The sequence below is a fragment of the Strigops habroptila genome, chromosome 8 (genome assembly GCF_004027225.2).
Source record: "Strigops habroptila isolate Jane chromosome 8, bStrHab1.2.pri, whole genome shotgun sequence".
Classification (NCBI taxonomy): domain Eukaryota; kingdom Metazoa; phylum Chordata; class Aves; order Psittaciformes; family Psittacidae; genus Strigops; species Strigops habroptila.
This window is the reverse complement of record NC_044284.2, coordinates 51288996-51304248: the sequence shown is the minus strand read 5'-3', so window position 1 is coordinate 51304248 and position 15253 is coordinate 51288996. Positions and strand designations below refer to the sequence as shown.

Genomic DNA, 15253 nt, shown 5'->3' with positions numbered 1-15253 from the left:
CTCTCTCATGTGGCTGAAATAGGGTTTGTTGTTCTGCCCTAGAACTGAAAGGATTTGCAGCAAACTTTAAATCTACTCCCTGTAGAGGCTAAACCCTTTCACTAATATGCAATTGTCTACACAGAGCTCTAAGAGCAACTGCATACTTGAAGCAGATTCCCTAAAACATAAGTGTGACCAGCTCATTTCTTCCTGTGTTAAATCCCAGTCCTCCTGGCCTCCAAATGTAAGCCAACCCTTGCGGCAGCAGCACAGAGGCTTGCTGTATTTAGCACAATGTTTGTTCTGGGTCTCTCTCACCTTTGCAAAGTTAAGATATTCACTTTTCACACAGAGGACAGTATTACAGAGAGTGCACAGGGCTTTTCTGTTGGACTCCACATTCCCTCATCCAGAAGGACTGAAAGTTTCTATTTGTCCTTCACATCATATGACAATGTGTCTCTGGCTGTTGTCCTTTCAGGGTGCTCCTCAAAGGGACCAAATCACAGCACGTAGGCCACAGAGCACCAACATAAGAGTCCAGCAAGTGACAGAGGTGCCATTACTCAAATGGTTACTGAGGCCAACTAGTGCCCTGTGATCACCGGACCTCTTTATGCAAAGGGCACACCAAGATCAAACTTCAAACCCAATCCCTGTGATTGAAAGGTTTGAAACACTCATAAGGAAGAAGAGTTTATTTCCCCTTCATTAGAACAGGTACCGAACAACACCACATATGTTCAATCAGGAATGAACACTGACCGTGGCATCCTGTGTACTGGAAGCACATAGCCAGGTGCCCAAAGCAAGGAAAATCATAGGATAATATACTGGAAAACCCCATGGGATTAATTGCATCAGTATTTCCTAGTGTGGAGAAGAGGCTCTGCCGACACAAACTCACCCCAGACTTACCAACACACCACTTCCTTGTAGAAAGTGTAGGAACCTAAACCACCAAAAACCCACTCCAAAGCAACACCAAAGAGAGAAACCAAGGCTCCTGCTGGCTGCAACTGGGCACTAGGGCAATGCAACACTGACTCCCAGAGAACTCTGACAGTGCTTTTGGCTACTTCCTAACATAGTTTTAGGGGAAACTATTTTCAGAAGTTGAAGTACTACAGAAAAGACTGGCTATTTGCCACCAGTTGCAACAAGGAGTCTGTGTGAATCCCATCACTGCTGTTTGTGCCTCACACAGCAAGACCCAGATGTGCAGTATAGGTTTGGCCAAGACATAAAATTTCAGCCGTCAGCTAGTTGGCCACAATACTGCTTCAACCCTTGTCCAGTCAGTCCTTTCTGAGAAAGCATCCATCCTTGTGTGGGCCTCCTGATCCTTTTGGAAAATACCCCCCAATCCCCATTCTTCCGGGTTGTCCTTACACACCTTATCCCAGGCTGATGCCCGTCTGATGTCTGGACTCAAAGCTGTTTCTTGCCAGGAGCTGAATGTCTTCTGTTGGATATTGGCTGCTGACTATTACCATGAAGAAGGATATGGCTGCCGCTGCCATTTCTCTGGGACAGGTACCACCTCTTTTTGCATGTACGTTCTGTGCATGTTTGGGTATTCCTTTTGTTTCCAAATAAGTAGTGCTTCTACCAATAGGATCAAGACTAAAATGAAAGCGCTTGCTGGTAACTCTGAGAGCATAAATGCAGCAAGGTGATGTGGTGGGCCAGCTACCACTGCTTCTTTGTTAGAGGCACCCACACTTTTCTAGAGAGTGACTAAAGTCACCTGCAGAGCCCTCTCTGATACTTTGCTTGCAGTTAACTGTCTGAAAGCCACACTGGGGCGTAGGGCATGGTTCCATAACTCAGTTAATTGATGGTAATTAGAAGAGAATGATGCTTCTTGTAAGACCAAGTTCTTTACTAGATGAAAGATGTCAAGGCTCCCTGAATTTCTGGAGTTTCCTTACATGGCAAAGGTATCTTCATGTTAACATTCAGAGTAAGTATTTATTCTAATTTGATATTTTATTCATAAATTTTCTGAAGACCAAGGTGCAAGAGCAATTTTTCAACTATGAAACTCACCAGAAGCATTCAAGAACTTTGGGTGTATGAATACCATTCGGAGTTGCTCTGAAGTCTTCAGGAGCTTGTGGTCCAAGAATCCTTACAAAACAACTGTGAAGAATCAGCACAATCTGATCTATATTGAGTTTCTGCCACATCATCAACTAATTTTAAAACATGGTTAGAGGTGTAGCAGTGACCCTTGCTGCCAGAACTCGTATGTACATCTCCTGCAATACTACTATGCCTGGACTGTTTTAAAATCAGTTCAGGAATACAGGTTTTAAATGAGTTAGCATGCTGGGGAAGTTTCCCAGCCCAGAGCTGGCCTTAGATCCTGTGTCAGTGACTGAGAGGCAATGACTGAAGCTATGCACCCTAGGGGAGAACAGGGAGTTGTCCTGAGTCACTGCATTTGCAGAAAAGCAGTCTCTCCACAAGAGGTGGGAAGTATTAGCATGATGAGCAAGGGAGAATTTTGCTACAACCAGCATGAGTCAGAGACCTTGCTTTTGCCTTGATCTGTGATAATAGAGATGAAAACCTGTGTTTATTTGTATTCTCATCTCTAGAGCAATTAGTGCAACACGTACTGGCAAAACTACCCAAGAGCTGTACTTTAAAAGGAACTGAGCATTACTTGGGAGAAAGGATCTTTGTAATGGGGAGAAAGAAGAAAAAAAGCACTCTAAATGTAAAGAGTTATTCTGTCAGAAGGTTTAATGAGAAAAATGCATATACACACATATACGTGTGATCAGTAAATGAGGGATGGTAGGATACAGGACAGATTCATAAACTGTGTATTTGCTCCTGACAGACACCAGTCCTCTGGGATTAAAAGAGCCTAAGATGACGGCTTGGTTGTCTTAAACCACAAACTCTCTAGTACCTTGACAGAAGATGAACAGAGCTCTAGAAACTGATGTTCAGAGCCCCCTTGGGCACATGATCTGACTGCGTGCAAGTTCAAAGACCTGCCTGAAGCCCCCAGAGCATTGCCAGCCCACATAACTGTGAGTGTCAGAAGAGAGCACCTTTCCCAAACATGCTGCTTCTTTACCTCTAGCTATTTATTCCACACTAGGAGCCCGAAGAAATGAAATAATCCTATAACCCCCTCTCTAAGTCAGACTCCAAAGTCGCTTTGACCTCCATAACCTATATTTAGTACATCTGAATAATAATATATTTGGTACTCATTGAAGGTCGGACACTCTATATATGCAATATTGGGCTCACACCGTGCTGTAGCTATTTTAACTCTATTATATCTGCCTAGCTTTTATTGGGTTTTAATTAAATGAAATTAAATGAGCGTATATTTAGATTGAGATAGTATAAACTGACATTTATGCAGATATGCCAGGCTGGCTGTAAGATATGATCTTAATGGAGCAGAGACTTTGCAAACTATTACACTCTCCCATATAATGGGATATCCATTTAAATACTCCTTTCTTTAAAAAACAACTGTGCCCCACTATGGTATAGTGCTGGAGAGCTCAGTGAGCACCTTGCAAAATGGATCAGAGACTGCCCAACCCATCACATTACTCACACAGGATGAGTGCAGTCAGGTCAGTGGGACTCAGGCACTTCAAAGTGCAGGCCCTACTTTATATCGACTACAAATATAGGAAAAAGCCACAAACGTAAGCAGGAATTGAACCTCTGGCCCATGAGAAGCAGTAAACTTCTTGCTCCCCACTCATGCCAGGGTGGAGCAGAGCCCTGGTGAAACTTGGCATCCTATCACCAGGTCCTTGAAAATAAAACTTCCCTCATATTCCAAATATTTCTGCATTGAACTGTGGACACCTCCCTTACTACATTATAGAGCTAATCAATTTCTTTTGTGAGTCTGAGGATGTGTCCTCCTCATTGATTTCTAAAAGGTTCCCTTGACACCTCCCTTGGTAATTACTGTGTCTTCAGCAAGCAGCCAGCTCTAGAGTTTGAATCCCAGGTGAAATACTCAATTGAGATGTTGCTGAAGAACAGTGAATAGGAAGCAAAACTTGGACACAGTGACAGGGTTTACTAGTTTGTTTTTAAACTTTCTATCTCACTAAACTTGTGAAGCAGCTGGTAGAGAGGCAGCCAAGTGCCTGCAAAAAGCAGGCTGGAGAATGTACAGCAAGTGTATCAGGAGCTGCCTTGCTGCTCATTTATGGTAATTTCTGATGCTGATTTAGTCAGCTATGAAGTGAAACACATCCATGTGCACTTTCCTATTGCTGCTTCCTAAAGCTTCTCAGAATAATTAACAAGTGTGATATTTTCTTTCAGCACAAACAGACCAAGATTAAACCACGTTGTGGGGGAAATAAGCTAAAGGTCACTGGGAAATTTCATAAACTATAAATGCATTAGTATAATTAGCGCTCACTGGTACATCAAGGTGGGATCAGGAGTGTCAGGCTGGGTTCTATTTTTGATGAAAGTGATGTCTCATTACCCACTCCCCCAAGTACAAGCCTACTTCTTATCATCCAAGCATCATCAGATTTAAGCAGAGGGCTCCTGCTATGGGGAAATGTGTCAAGATGTTCACCTTGCTAGGAGGAAGGTGGTGTTGCCCTGGCAGCAGCACTCGTAACAAATGGCTTTTGAGTGCCCAGAGATACATCATGGCCAGGCAAGGCAGCCTGTCTCTTATTTAAGCACGAGACCTTTCTATACCAAAGTTGTTGCAGCTATGTTCCTTTCTGTACTTCGTGTAGGGTAATGTGGGCCTTTTTTCCCAGGCTAAAGCTGCTGTGTAGTGCTGCTCTGCATTGTTAAATAGCCACTGCAATTCACACTGGGGAGCTGCACTTCATCAGTGAATAAAGCAACATTTTATTTTCTTTAATTCTCTAATAGGCCTTTCAGTCCTGGGAGACTGAACAGTGCAGAACAAAAAACAGGAGTCCCTTGCTAAAATGAGTGCATTCTCAGCCACCTACAAGAACTAACCGCCTGTATTTCAAAAGCTTGTATCTGGCTTATCAAACAAAAAAGTCAAAAAGAAATTGTATAGTTCAAAACTGTGTCCACCTTCCTTTGAAATCCACAGAATTGCTGCTGCTTGGATTTTTCTTTATTCTTCTGGTGTCACACAGCAAGAATGATAAAGATCTTAACAGAAAGCAGAGTATATGTAAGGAGTGAAGTAGTACGTGACCACTGATACTCAACCAGTATCTCACTGTCCTAATTTGCATGGTGTTCCTATTAAAAATATCTGAGACCTGTTGAGTTGGAAGTGAAATGTCTGAGCCTACCAAGGATTTGGGGCAATGTCAAGACGGTCTACCGAAGAAGGAATCCAGGTGATGTTCCAAAAGGCATGTCCACTCTAATGTCTCCTTTTAACAAGCCACGATATCCTGCCAGAGAGGATCAGCTCCAAAAACTGTTTTTATATTGTAAAAGAAACAAGCTCAAATCAAATTGGCATTTGGGTTTAGAACTGCATTTCAGTATTTCAGGGAAAAAAACAGTAGCAGCAAGTAAAGAGAAACAGGAGGAAGAGTGAGGAGGTAGGGAAGGCTTACTTGCTTTGCTACCTTACCCGAGCGGAGCTGCTTGATTCGCCCATTGCTAGTTGCAGTGTCAACAGGCAAGAAGTCCTTGAACCAGGAGATTTCAGGATCAGGGTTACCGCTAGCAGCACAGAGCATTGTGGCTGTGCGGGCCTTTTCCACCACTTTCAGTTGCGGGCCCATGTCAATGGTCGGGAAGCCAGCTGGGAGGTGGTCTTCTGCAAGAGAGAAAAACACAAGGTTACAGCGAAATGTTCTGGCGCAGCGATGGGATACTGTTGTGGTGACAGCAGTGCCATGGTACAGCATCTGTGCTTCTGCTGGAAAACAGCAGCCTGACTTCCCTACTGAGAAGGTTTTCCAAGCCCTTAAAGCACATTAGGCTCTATAATGAGCATTCATTACACCAATAGAAGCTTCCACTAAATTTAACTGCGTTTAAATCAATTGCCTTGGGAAACGTCCATAATTTTCATTGATACGTAAGCTCCATCTATTGTTAATAATGCAGTAAAAGCAGGTATTTGCCTTTTTGTGGGAGGACTGAGTTGAAGATAATAGACAAACACAAAGCCAAATAGTTCGAGGCATCTTGAAAAACAACAGCTAAACAATAAAACCCCTTAGAATGGTCCGGAGAGGCCCATTTTCTCTTTTTTTTGACTAGGAACATTCTGTCACACTGGTAGGATAGACTGTAAATCTCTTCCTCATGCCCCAAAATCTGATTCAGAAGGCTTTTAGAAACTAATGAATGTAAAGCTAATGAGCCACACTCTGCTCATGAGCCGCCTCACCAGGCTGTGCCATGGCAAGCTCCCGATGCATTTTCTGGGCTGCAGAGAGCAACAGAGGTGTGCGAGAAATGGCCAGTGCACGCTCTGGCATGTCTTACTGAACTACTATAAAATGAAGCACCCCCTTTATTGCTAAAACCATCCATACAGCAGGTACGAGAATAGTTGGGTTTGCTGCTGCAGAGCACGCTCAGGTAGGCTGGGTGGAATACATTAGGCAGCCTTCACTGATAAGCCAAGGCATGCTCCAACATCGTCATTCAATAGCAGCTGCAGAACAGACCTCATTTACTCATTCTGTGGCAAGATGTACTGTACTCTGCTAAGCCTGAACTGCAATCAAAAGGATATACTTTAGCAGAAAAAAAAAACAACCTTGAAGAACATTAAGAAGCTTTTAAAGCACCAGAAACGCAATTATTTTCAGTATGTTTCTTTTTTCCCCTGTTTTAAAGGAACTTAAGCAAACCTCCTTCTTTGGCAAATCCAATTCTGCAAGGCTCTCAGCTCACTGCAGTGTTTAAACAAGCAAGGCCTCAGCATCTTCCCAAGTCCCAGAGGAGCCTGAATTTGCTGCAATCTGATTCTTCCTGCTATCAACACACACCTGGAAGTGTACCCTTCACTCCTGACTGGAAGGTACAAGCACCTCAGGTGCTTCTGTCTACCTGTACTGCCACACCTGCAGTGCAAACACAGCCCGTGGTGGCTAATCTTACATATTTCTCCCTAAGATCTCAGGAGAATTCCCAAAACCCTTGACTTGTTTGCAAATCAAGACTGTAGCACAAAGCAACATCTGCTGTAAACAAAACAATGCCCTGGAATATTATTCCTCTGTTTAGATGAGAGTGACTATGAAGCATCCAAGGTTTTCTAAAGGAAAAAAAATGGTTCCTGATGCTTATTAAAAGCACAAACCGTATTTTGTCTCCCAGGCTGGCCTCCCTAGAAACCTCTCTCATCATGAGCAAACATAAATGGATTTTTTTCTTTTTCAAAATGAAAGGTACCACAAAAACTAGTTCTTTTTTAATTTGCTCTCTATTGATTTTCAAAGACAAAAGGTACATACAGCTTAACTGGAATGACACCAGAGCTAGCATCCAGTAACAAGCAACAGAAGCACTCGATATTGAGCAACCACAATGCATACTCCTACATGGCTGAAAAGAAACAAAGGAAGGGTACACACAAGTACAGCATGGTATAGGCTGAAAAGCAATGGAAGATACATAGGAAAAGCCGTAAACAATGACATTCCCTTGGATTGAGGCCAAGTTTGCCTAAAGTGCAGCACCTTGCCATTTACAGTATTGGAAACAGATGTTTACTCTGGGGAGGTTGAAACTTCCCCAGAGTAATTTAGTCACCATGATTACCACTGACAATCTTTTCTGGTTTATTCAAGATTTCACAAAGAATGCACTGAGCTAAGTATCACCCCATTAACTTGGTCCAAAGTCTGTGTAGAGGCTTAGGACACAGCCAAAAGCAAACCTGAAACCAGCATTTGTGCAAGAAATCTCTTCCCCTCTGCAGTGATCCTTTGCCCACAGAAACGAGAATGATCAGAAAATCCTTCACAGTGTCTGATGTACAGGAACACAGCCAGACTGCTGCACTGGAGTGCTCAATCAAAATTAGCACTTTGTGATGAGGCGCCAACCAGCAGAAATTACGCAATCTAACCTTGACTTCGCTGCATATGACAGAGACGCTGGTTACAAAGACCTGGTGACAAAGCTACCTCTGCTATACAAGAAATCTTAGATCAAGCGTTTTCTGGACTCCAAAGAGATGCACCACGCTGCTCCCACACCATGCACTCTCCTCCAAGCCCAAGCCATTACAGAGCCCAGATGAGAATGCTGGGCTGAGGGACACAGGTGACCACCATGTGATGACCCTCAGACCCCAGACCCCGCACATGCAAGGCTCATGTTGCACATAGTCTCTTCCCTCTTCACTGTACACAAGCCCCAAAACTCTAGCAGCAAATGACAGTAGCAGAGAAGTGGTGTATCCTGTGTAGTCAGAGCCACAGCAGGTTCCTTGGGCTAGCACTGGTACCGATACAGCCCAGTTCTCATGTGCGCTTGGAGACTGAAACCTGCCAATCTGCTATGGCCACACCACCACCAAAACTCAAGCAAGCAGCACTGACATGTCTGCCTGCCTGCATCTACAAAAACACACAGGCAGCAAGGATTTGTTTGATCCCTTGTCAATCAAATGTAGAGGTGACGCTGGTGTTTAAGAACAGCAGTGTGCTTCCAGGAGGCTGCAGCCCCAGATCAGATCACTACGTGACAAGACACCAGGGAAATTTGACAGCCAGTCTCTGATGGCACCTCAGACACTTGGAGGCTGGGGTTCACCTGCTATTACTTCTGGTGTAGACCCAGGGGACCTGCACTGGGCCAAGGTTACAGTGTCCAGGGCTCAAGCTCAAGGGGAGGATGAGCACCTTCTCTGGAGGTGGTCCAAGGGCCTCAGGTACCCATATCATCATGAGATGGGGACCTCAACTATTCCATGTTTCCCCTGTACTGTGTGTGCCTGGCAGCCCCCCAGACCCTCCTTGGAGAAGAATGGCTGTGAAGATGACCTGAGCTGGTCACACCGCAGAGCACAGCCCGGCACAAGCCCACGCCTGCCCTGTCAGCAATGTTCCTACAGAGATAACAGGGCTTCGTTCCAGCCTGGCTTGGCGTTGCTGACTTCACTGGGATGGCGAGGGATGTCTCTGTTCAAACACTAGAGGCGACGATAGGAGTTCAGAGCTGTTCTTGCCTTGCCTTCCCCTCCAGCAAAAGTCTAATCTAAGGTCTAATTATGAGGCTCAGTCATGCCTCGGCTTCTTTCAGCCCTCGCTAGCTGTACTAACTTGTCTGCACACGGAGCTTGTCACTAATAGCTATCCTCCTATTCATGCCAATATGTGGATACCCTTCTAGAAAATAAGTTTGTCAGCACTTGGTTTTATTCAAGGATAGCTAGTGTGCTTTTAATGCACATTAAAACAGACTATGAATCTGCTTTCAAGTGCAGACTATCTAAACCAGTTTTTCCTTCTGGGTTTCGAATCCTTTCAGAAGGGGTGTACTTAAGGTAGGCATTTGGTTAGAGCAAGCAAAATCTAGGCACAAACAAGATTTTTTTAGGGCATTGCAAGCTCCAATTCCCTCCATGGACTACAGCAGCAGAAGCAGAAATGACAGAGAGAAAAGCAGGAAGAGGAGAGAGAAGCAGGAGGAAAGGAGAGGGAAACAGCAAGAGAGAGAAAAAAAGAGTGGGTTTTGCAGTTACAAACTGAAACTTGGAAAATCCATGACCAGGCTGAGGTCTTGCTAGCAGCAGTCACCAAGGAGCCAGGAATGTCCCTCTGGCATCTAGCATGACAGCATGTGCAGAGGATCTCATGCTCACTTGACAGCTCCCTTTGCTAATCTCCTTTCTGAGGTGACAGAAATCTAACCCCCATTCTCTCACAGCTCTTTTGTGCCACATATTTCCTGTCTTTAAGGGAAAAGTTAAGGTAAGAAACCTTTCCCACAGCCCCAAACTGGAGCTGAGACCTCCTTTAGAGCAGCTGTAATTACTTGGCTCATTCACCAGCTCCCCAGAAAATGACCTTTCTTGAGGATGCTGCCATGAGACACATACCCCTTGGGACACCCTTTTTTTCTGCAACACTCCAAATATCAAGTAATGATAAGGGACACTGAGACAATTACAATTTATGTCTTAGGAGAAGCACGGATCAGCCCCAGCATGGAACAGTACATGGATAACAGCTACTTAGAGAAAAGGCCTGCAGAGGAGTCTGTGGTGAGCACAGCTGTTGATGGCTGTATCCTGCAGGATTACCACCAGGATTGTGATCAAAACTTGTAATCTCTCACAGAACAGAAGGGTTGGAGGGGTTGGGTTGCAGGTTCCTACTAGGGCAAACCCCATGTAGTACTCACTGGTCTTGCAGCCATGCAACTGTGTTTTGGGGGTCATACCTTGACTTGTCACCTGTAAAACCTTTCCCCTACCACTGTATTTCCTCTGTGTCAGCATAGGAAATGGTATTTTAGAAATGACAGTGCAAACTGTAAACACATTTATGGGAGTTATTTGTCATATTCCTCTTCCTATAAAAGCCAGGACCGCTTAGTATCATGTGTCCAATTGTTCAGACTGCTGAGGGAGAGAAAAAAAAATGATCTCCAATATAGTTTGGAAATAGCAAAAAGTAGCTTTTCTATACATTACAGCTATAGCTGTGAGGTTAAATCTCTTACAATCTATCAAAACTAGTGCCCCACTGGAAGGGGTGTTCTCAACTCATTTCAAGTGAGATATTGGGCCTTGCCCCCACACAGGGATGGAAAAAGCCTATCTGGGCCATTGGCTCCTGCCAGCCTGCGTCAGCTGAGGAACTTCCAGCCCAACATTAATTTCAGGGGCTTGGTAGGGATGATTAAAGCACAAAGCTCCTTTGTTTTCAATTCTGTCAGCTATCTGAAGCCACTCAGGAGCATGCGGTGCTAGGGACAAGCCAGGAAATGGATTGAGGGCAGAGAGATCGCCAGTAAATGTGTTTGACTGCGGTCAGCATCGCACAGGAGCAGGATACACGTATGAAAAGCTATTTCACACGTTCCCTACCCATTCAGGGAGGCAGGCTGGGCTCTCACCCAGTTCAAGTCACCAGGGCTGAACCGATCCTGCTAAGAGGTAGCGGTCTGACGCAATACAACACAGGATGTTGCAGGGGTAACCCTTGTCTATTGACAGACTTGTATTTGATGGATCAACGGATTTACTTTACAAATTTTACAAGCTTTCAAATCTCCCTTTGAGACACTGGAACACATTAGCAAATGCAGAATTATCAGTGCAAGGATGACAGCCTGGGTAGCCAGCAACATTAACTAATGAAAGATGCAAACCAGTAAGATCGTAAGCATACCACAATCCAGGACATCTGTTTGCTGAATAAACAGCCCTAATTCCTCCAGCACAGGTTACACAGCGCGGCTATTCAATTACTGCAAGACAATCAAAAGCAGTCGAGCAATCCAGTGGCCCAGAAGAATGGCATCATTTTACATGATAAGAAAACCCTGATACTGCTCTGTTCTGGTTCAACCGGAGCTGCACAAAGAGCATTTTATCAGCCATTTTGAGGCGATGCTCTCTTTCTGCGTGCTTCTTCTTACAAAAGCCCGTTAAAGAGGTGCACCAAAAATATAATCCAAATTCATGGTCTCCAAAGGCTGCCCGGTGTCAGGGGCGGGGAGCGGCGGGAGGAGGAGGAGTGCATTGTGTGTGCTGGCTGCCGGAGCCAAGTCTCATGCAGGCTAATGAATGCCCCGTCGACATTGGCACCGCCTTGTAATTGCCTAAGGAAAAGGTGGGGCAGTGAAACCAACCTGTTTCAAAGGCAGCAAAGTCTTAATTACTGGGTTAGTAAGTATAAAACAGTTTCAGGCAGGCAGAAAATACAAACAGTCATCTATTGATGACAAGGCTTTTAATGACAAATCTGCTGGGTTTGTATGACATCAACACCAACGTGACATGCTGAAGCAGCCTGCTGAAAATGGGGAGAAGGGTGCAGATGAATGGGTGGGTGTGGAAAAGAGCTCCAGAAGGACTTCTCTGTGTCACGGTGTAACCACATGAATAACTGCACAAGAGCTTACAGTAAACAAAGTATTTGCTATCTCTTAGAAAGATCACAGCAGCAGTGAAACAGTTCACAAAAGAAAGAATCTGAGTCAGTTCAAAACAAAGAAAGTAGTGTAAGGAAAATTCAAGAAAATACGAGACTAGACACGGCAGAAGAGGACAAACTGTGAGGCAGATTCCTGCCCAGGGGCTCACAGCGTGGGAGCTCATGGGACCTGCTCATTCTAGAGGTTATGAGTCCATAAAACACCCGATGGAGACAGTGCTACCTTTCAAGCGCTAGAAGGGTGCTGCTAACATTGTCCTTTCATGGCTGGACAGCAATTATCTCCATTTACAAGCTACTGACACCTTCCCGGTAGCGCAGCTGCCATTCCCAAGCACCTGCTTATCTCCAAGGGGAGCAGGATTGCTTTGGAGAGAGGCGGCTGCTCCAAAGAACAAGACACGGCAGCACCTCTCAACCAGCTCTGACACGGATTCAGCCTCTGCTCCTGCCAAGTCCCAGTGCTGCTTCTCACCGTGCTCCCACACGTGCAGTGCTGAGGTAATGCATGGCCACTGCAGCAACAGGTCATCTCCCCAGGGCTGAGCACTCTGCATTTGCACTGGCACCCAGTGCTCCCTCCCACCCAGGGTGCAACCTTGGTTCTCCAGGCCTGAGGGGGCACTGCATCCCAATGGGATGAAACAAATTGCTCCTCCCAGCCCTTAGGGATGTGGTTGTCATCCAAACAACCTTCCTTCCAGCCTCTTGATGCCTTTCAACCTGCTCAAAGGAACTGGTCAGGACAAAAGGTGGTGCCACAGACGCAGGGCCAGCCCCCCACTGGGAAATACATCTTCTTTTCCTTTGAGTAGCACTGCAGCATGCCACTACCAAAGTGCTCCTGTATATCCCGTGTCTGGATACACCAGACATAGCCACGCATCAGCCATAACTACCCCTAAGCTTCTCACAGGGTAGCTAATTTGTTCTAGATTCAGGCTGGGACACAGAAAAGAGAGACAGCTCTAGAGGCCCTGATGGAGGCAACAGTTGTCACTTTCCAGCATGGCTTTTCCCTAAGCGTAGCCCAAGGGAAAGCATTAGAAAGGTCCCGCTGGAGGGAAAGAGCACTTCCACTACCATAGTCTTGCAGTCATAGAATCATAGAATCATAGAATCATAGAATCGTAAGGGTTGGAAAGGACCTTAAGATCATCTAGTTCCAACCCCCCTGCCATGGGCAGGGACACCTTGCCCTAAACCATGTGGCTCAAGGCTCTGTCCAACCTGGCCTTGAACACTGCCAGGGATGGAGCATCCACAACCTCCCTGGGCAACCCATTCCAGTGCTTCACCACCCTCATTGTAAAGAACTTCTTCCTTATATCTAATCTAAACTTCCTCTGTTTAAGTTTGAACCCATTACCCCTTGTCCTACCACTACAGTCCCTAAGGAAGAGTCCCTCCCCAGCATCCTTGTAGACCCCCTTCAGATACTGGAAGGCTGCTATGAGGTCACCACGCAGCCTTCTCTTCTCCAGGCTGAACAGCCCCAACTTTCTCAGCCTGTCTTCATATGGGAGGTGCTCCAGCCCTCTTATCATCCTCGTGGCCCTCCTCTGGACTTGCTCCAACAGCTCCATGTCCTTTTTATGTTGAGGACACCAGAACTGTACGCAGTACTCCAAGTGAGGTCTCACAAGAGCAGAGTAGAGGGGCAGGATCACCTCCTTCGACCTGCTGGTCACGCTTCTTTTGATGCAGCCCAGGATACGGTTGGCTTTCTGGGCTGCAAGCGCACACTGCCGGCTCATGTTAAGCTTCTCGTCAACCAACACCCCCAAGTCCTTTTCTGCAGGGCTGCTCTGAATCTCTTCTCTGCCCAGTCTGTAGCAGTGCCTGGGGTTGCCCCGACCCAGATGTAGGACCTTGCACTTGGCTTGGTTAAACTTCATAAGGTTGGCATCGGCCCACCTCACAAGCGTGTCAAGGTCCCTCTGGATGGCATCCCTTCCCTTCAGCGTATCAACCGAACCACACAGCTTGGTGTCATCGGCAAACTTGCTGAGGGCGCACTCAATCCCACTGGCCATGTCATCGACAAAGATGTTGAACAGGACCGGTCCCAACACCGATCCCTGAGGGACACCACTCGTTACAGGTTTCCAACTGGACATCGAGCCATTTACCACAACTCTTTGCGTGCGGCCATCGAGCCAGTTTTTTATCCACCGAGTGGTCCACCTATCAAATTGATGTCTCTCCAATTTAGAGACAAGGATGTCATGTGGGACAGTGTCGAATGCTTTGCACAAGTCCAGGTAGATGACATCAACTGCTCTGCCGCTGTCCATCAGTTCCATGGCTCCATCGTAGAAGGCCACCAAATTGGTCAGGCAGGATTTCCCCTTAGTGAAGCCATGTTGGCTGTCACCAACCACCTTGTTGTTTTTCATGTGCCTTAGCATGTTTTCCAGGAGAAACTGTTCCAAGATTTTGCCAGGCACAGAGGTGAGGCTGACTGGTCTGTAGTTCCCCAGGTCTTCCACCTTCCCCTTCTTGAAAATGGGGGTTATATTACCCTTCTTCCAGTCATCGGGAACTTCACCTGACTGCCAGGATTTTTCGAATATGATGGACAGTGGCTTAGCAACTTCATTCGCCAGCTCCTTCAGGACCCGTGGATGGATTTCATCAGGTCCCATGGACTTGTGCACGTTCAGGTTCTTAAGATGGTCTCGAACCTGATCCTCTCCTACAGTGGGCCTAAGGTCTTCGTTCTCACAGTCCCTGCATTTGCTTTCCAAGACTTGGGTTGTGTGGTCAGAGCATTTGCTGGTGAAGACTGAGTCCTTAGATCCATGGTCTTCATAAACACTACAAGATCCGCTGAGATGACTGAGTCAAACTACAGCTTCAGTGGTGAAAAAGCAGTTCCTCTCTCTCCTTCGCAGATAACCTGTTCTTGACAGAGGGCAACACAAAGATGATTCACAGCTGCTGAAGCTGACTCAGAGCAGACCAGAAGAAAGCATCCAAGTCACAAGCTTGGGCAAATTAAAGGTTTGCACCTACAGCCCACTGTTTCAGTTCTTAGTTTAGGGATCTTCCCAAGTAATAACAAGTTCTGTGCAGTACGTGCTAGCTGTGGAGTCAGCTGTCAGCTAGGAGACCTCAACCTAGCCTGGAAGAAAACAATTATTTGCACCTTTATCAGATTAGATCACAACAGT

The 15253-nt window shown here is 45.8% G+C and overlaps 1 protein-coding gene across 20 annotated transcripts in view; it reads right to left on the bottom strand.

Moving 5' to 3' along the window:
- PTPRF (protein tyrosine phosphatase receptor type F) overlaps positions 1-15253 on the bottom strand; it is a 391730-nt gene that overhangs the window by 104252 nt on the left and 272225 nt on the right. For all 20 annotated transcript variants that reach the window (XM_030493851.2, XM_030493849.1, XM_030493857.2 and 17 more), the window contains one exon: positions 5576-5764. In XM_030493851.2, the coding sequence (XP_030349711.1) occupies positions 5576-5764 (189 nt within the window). The remainder of the gene's footprint in view (positions 1-5575; positions 5765-15253) is intronic.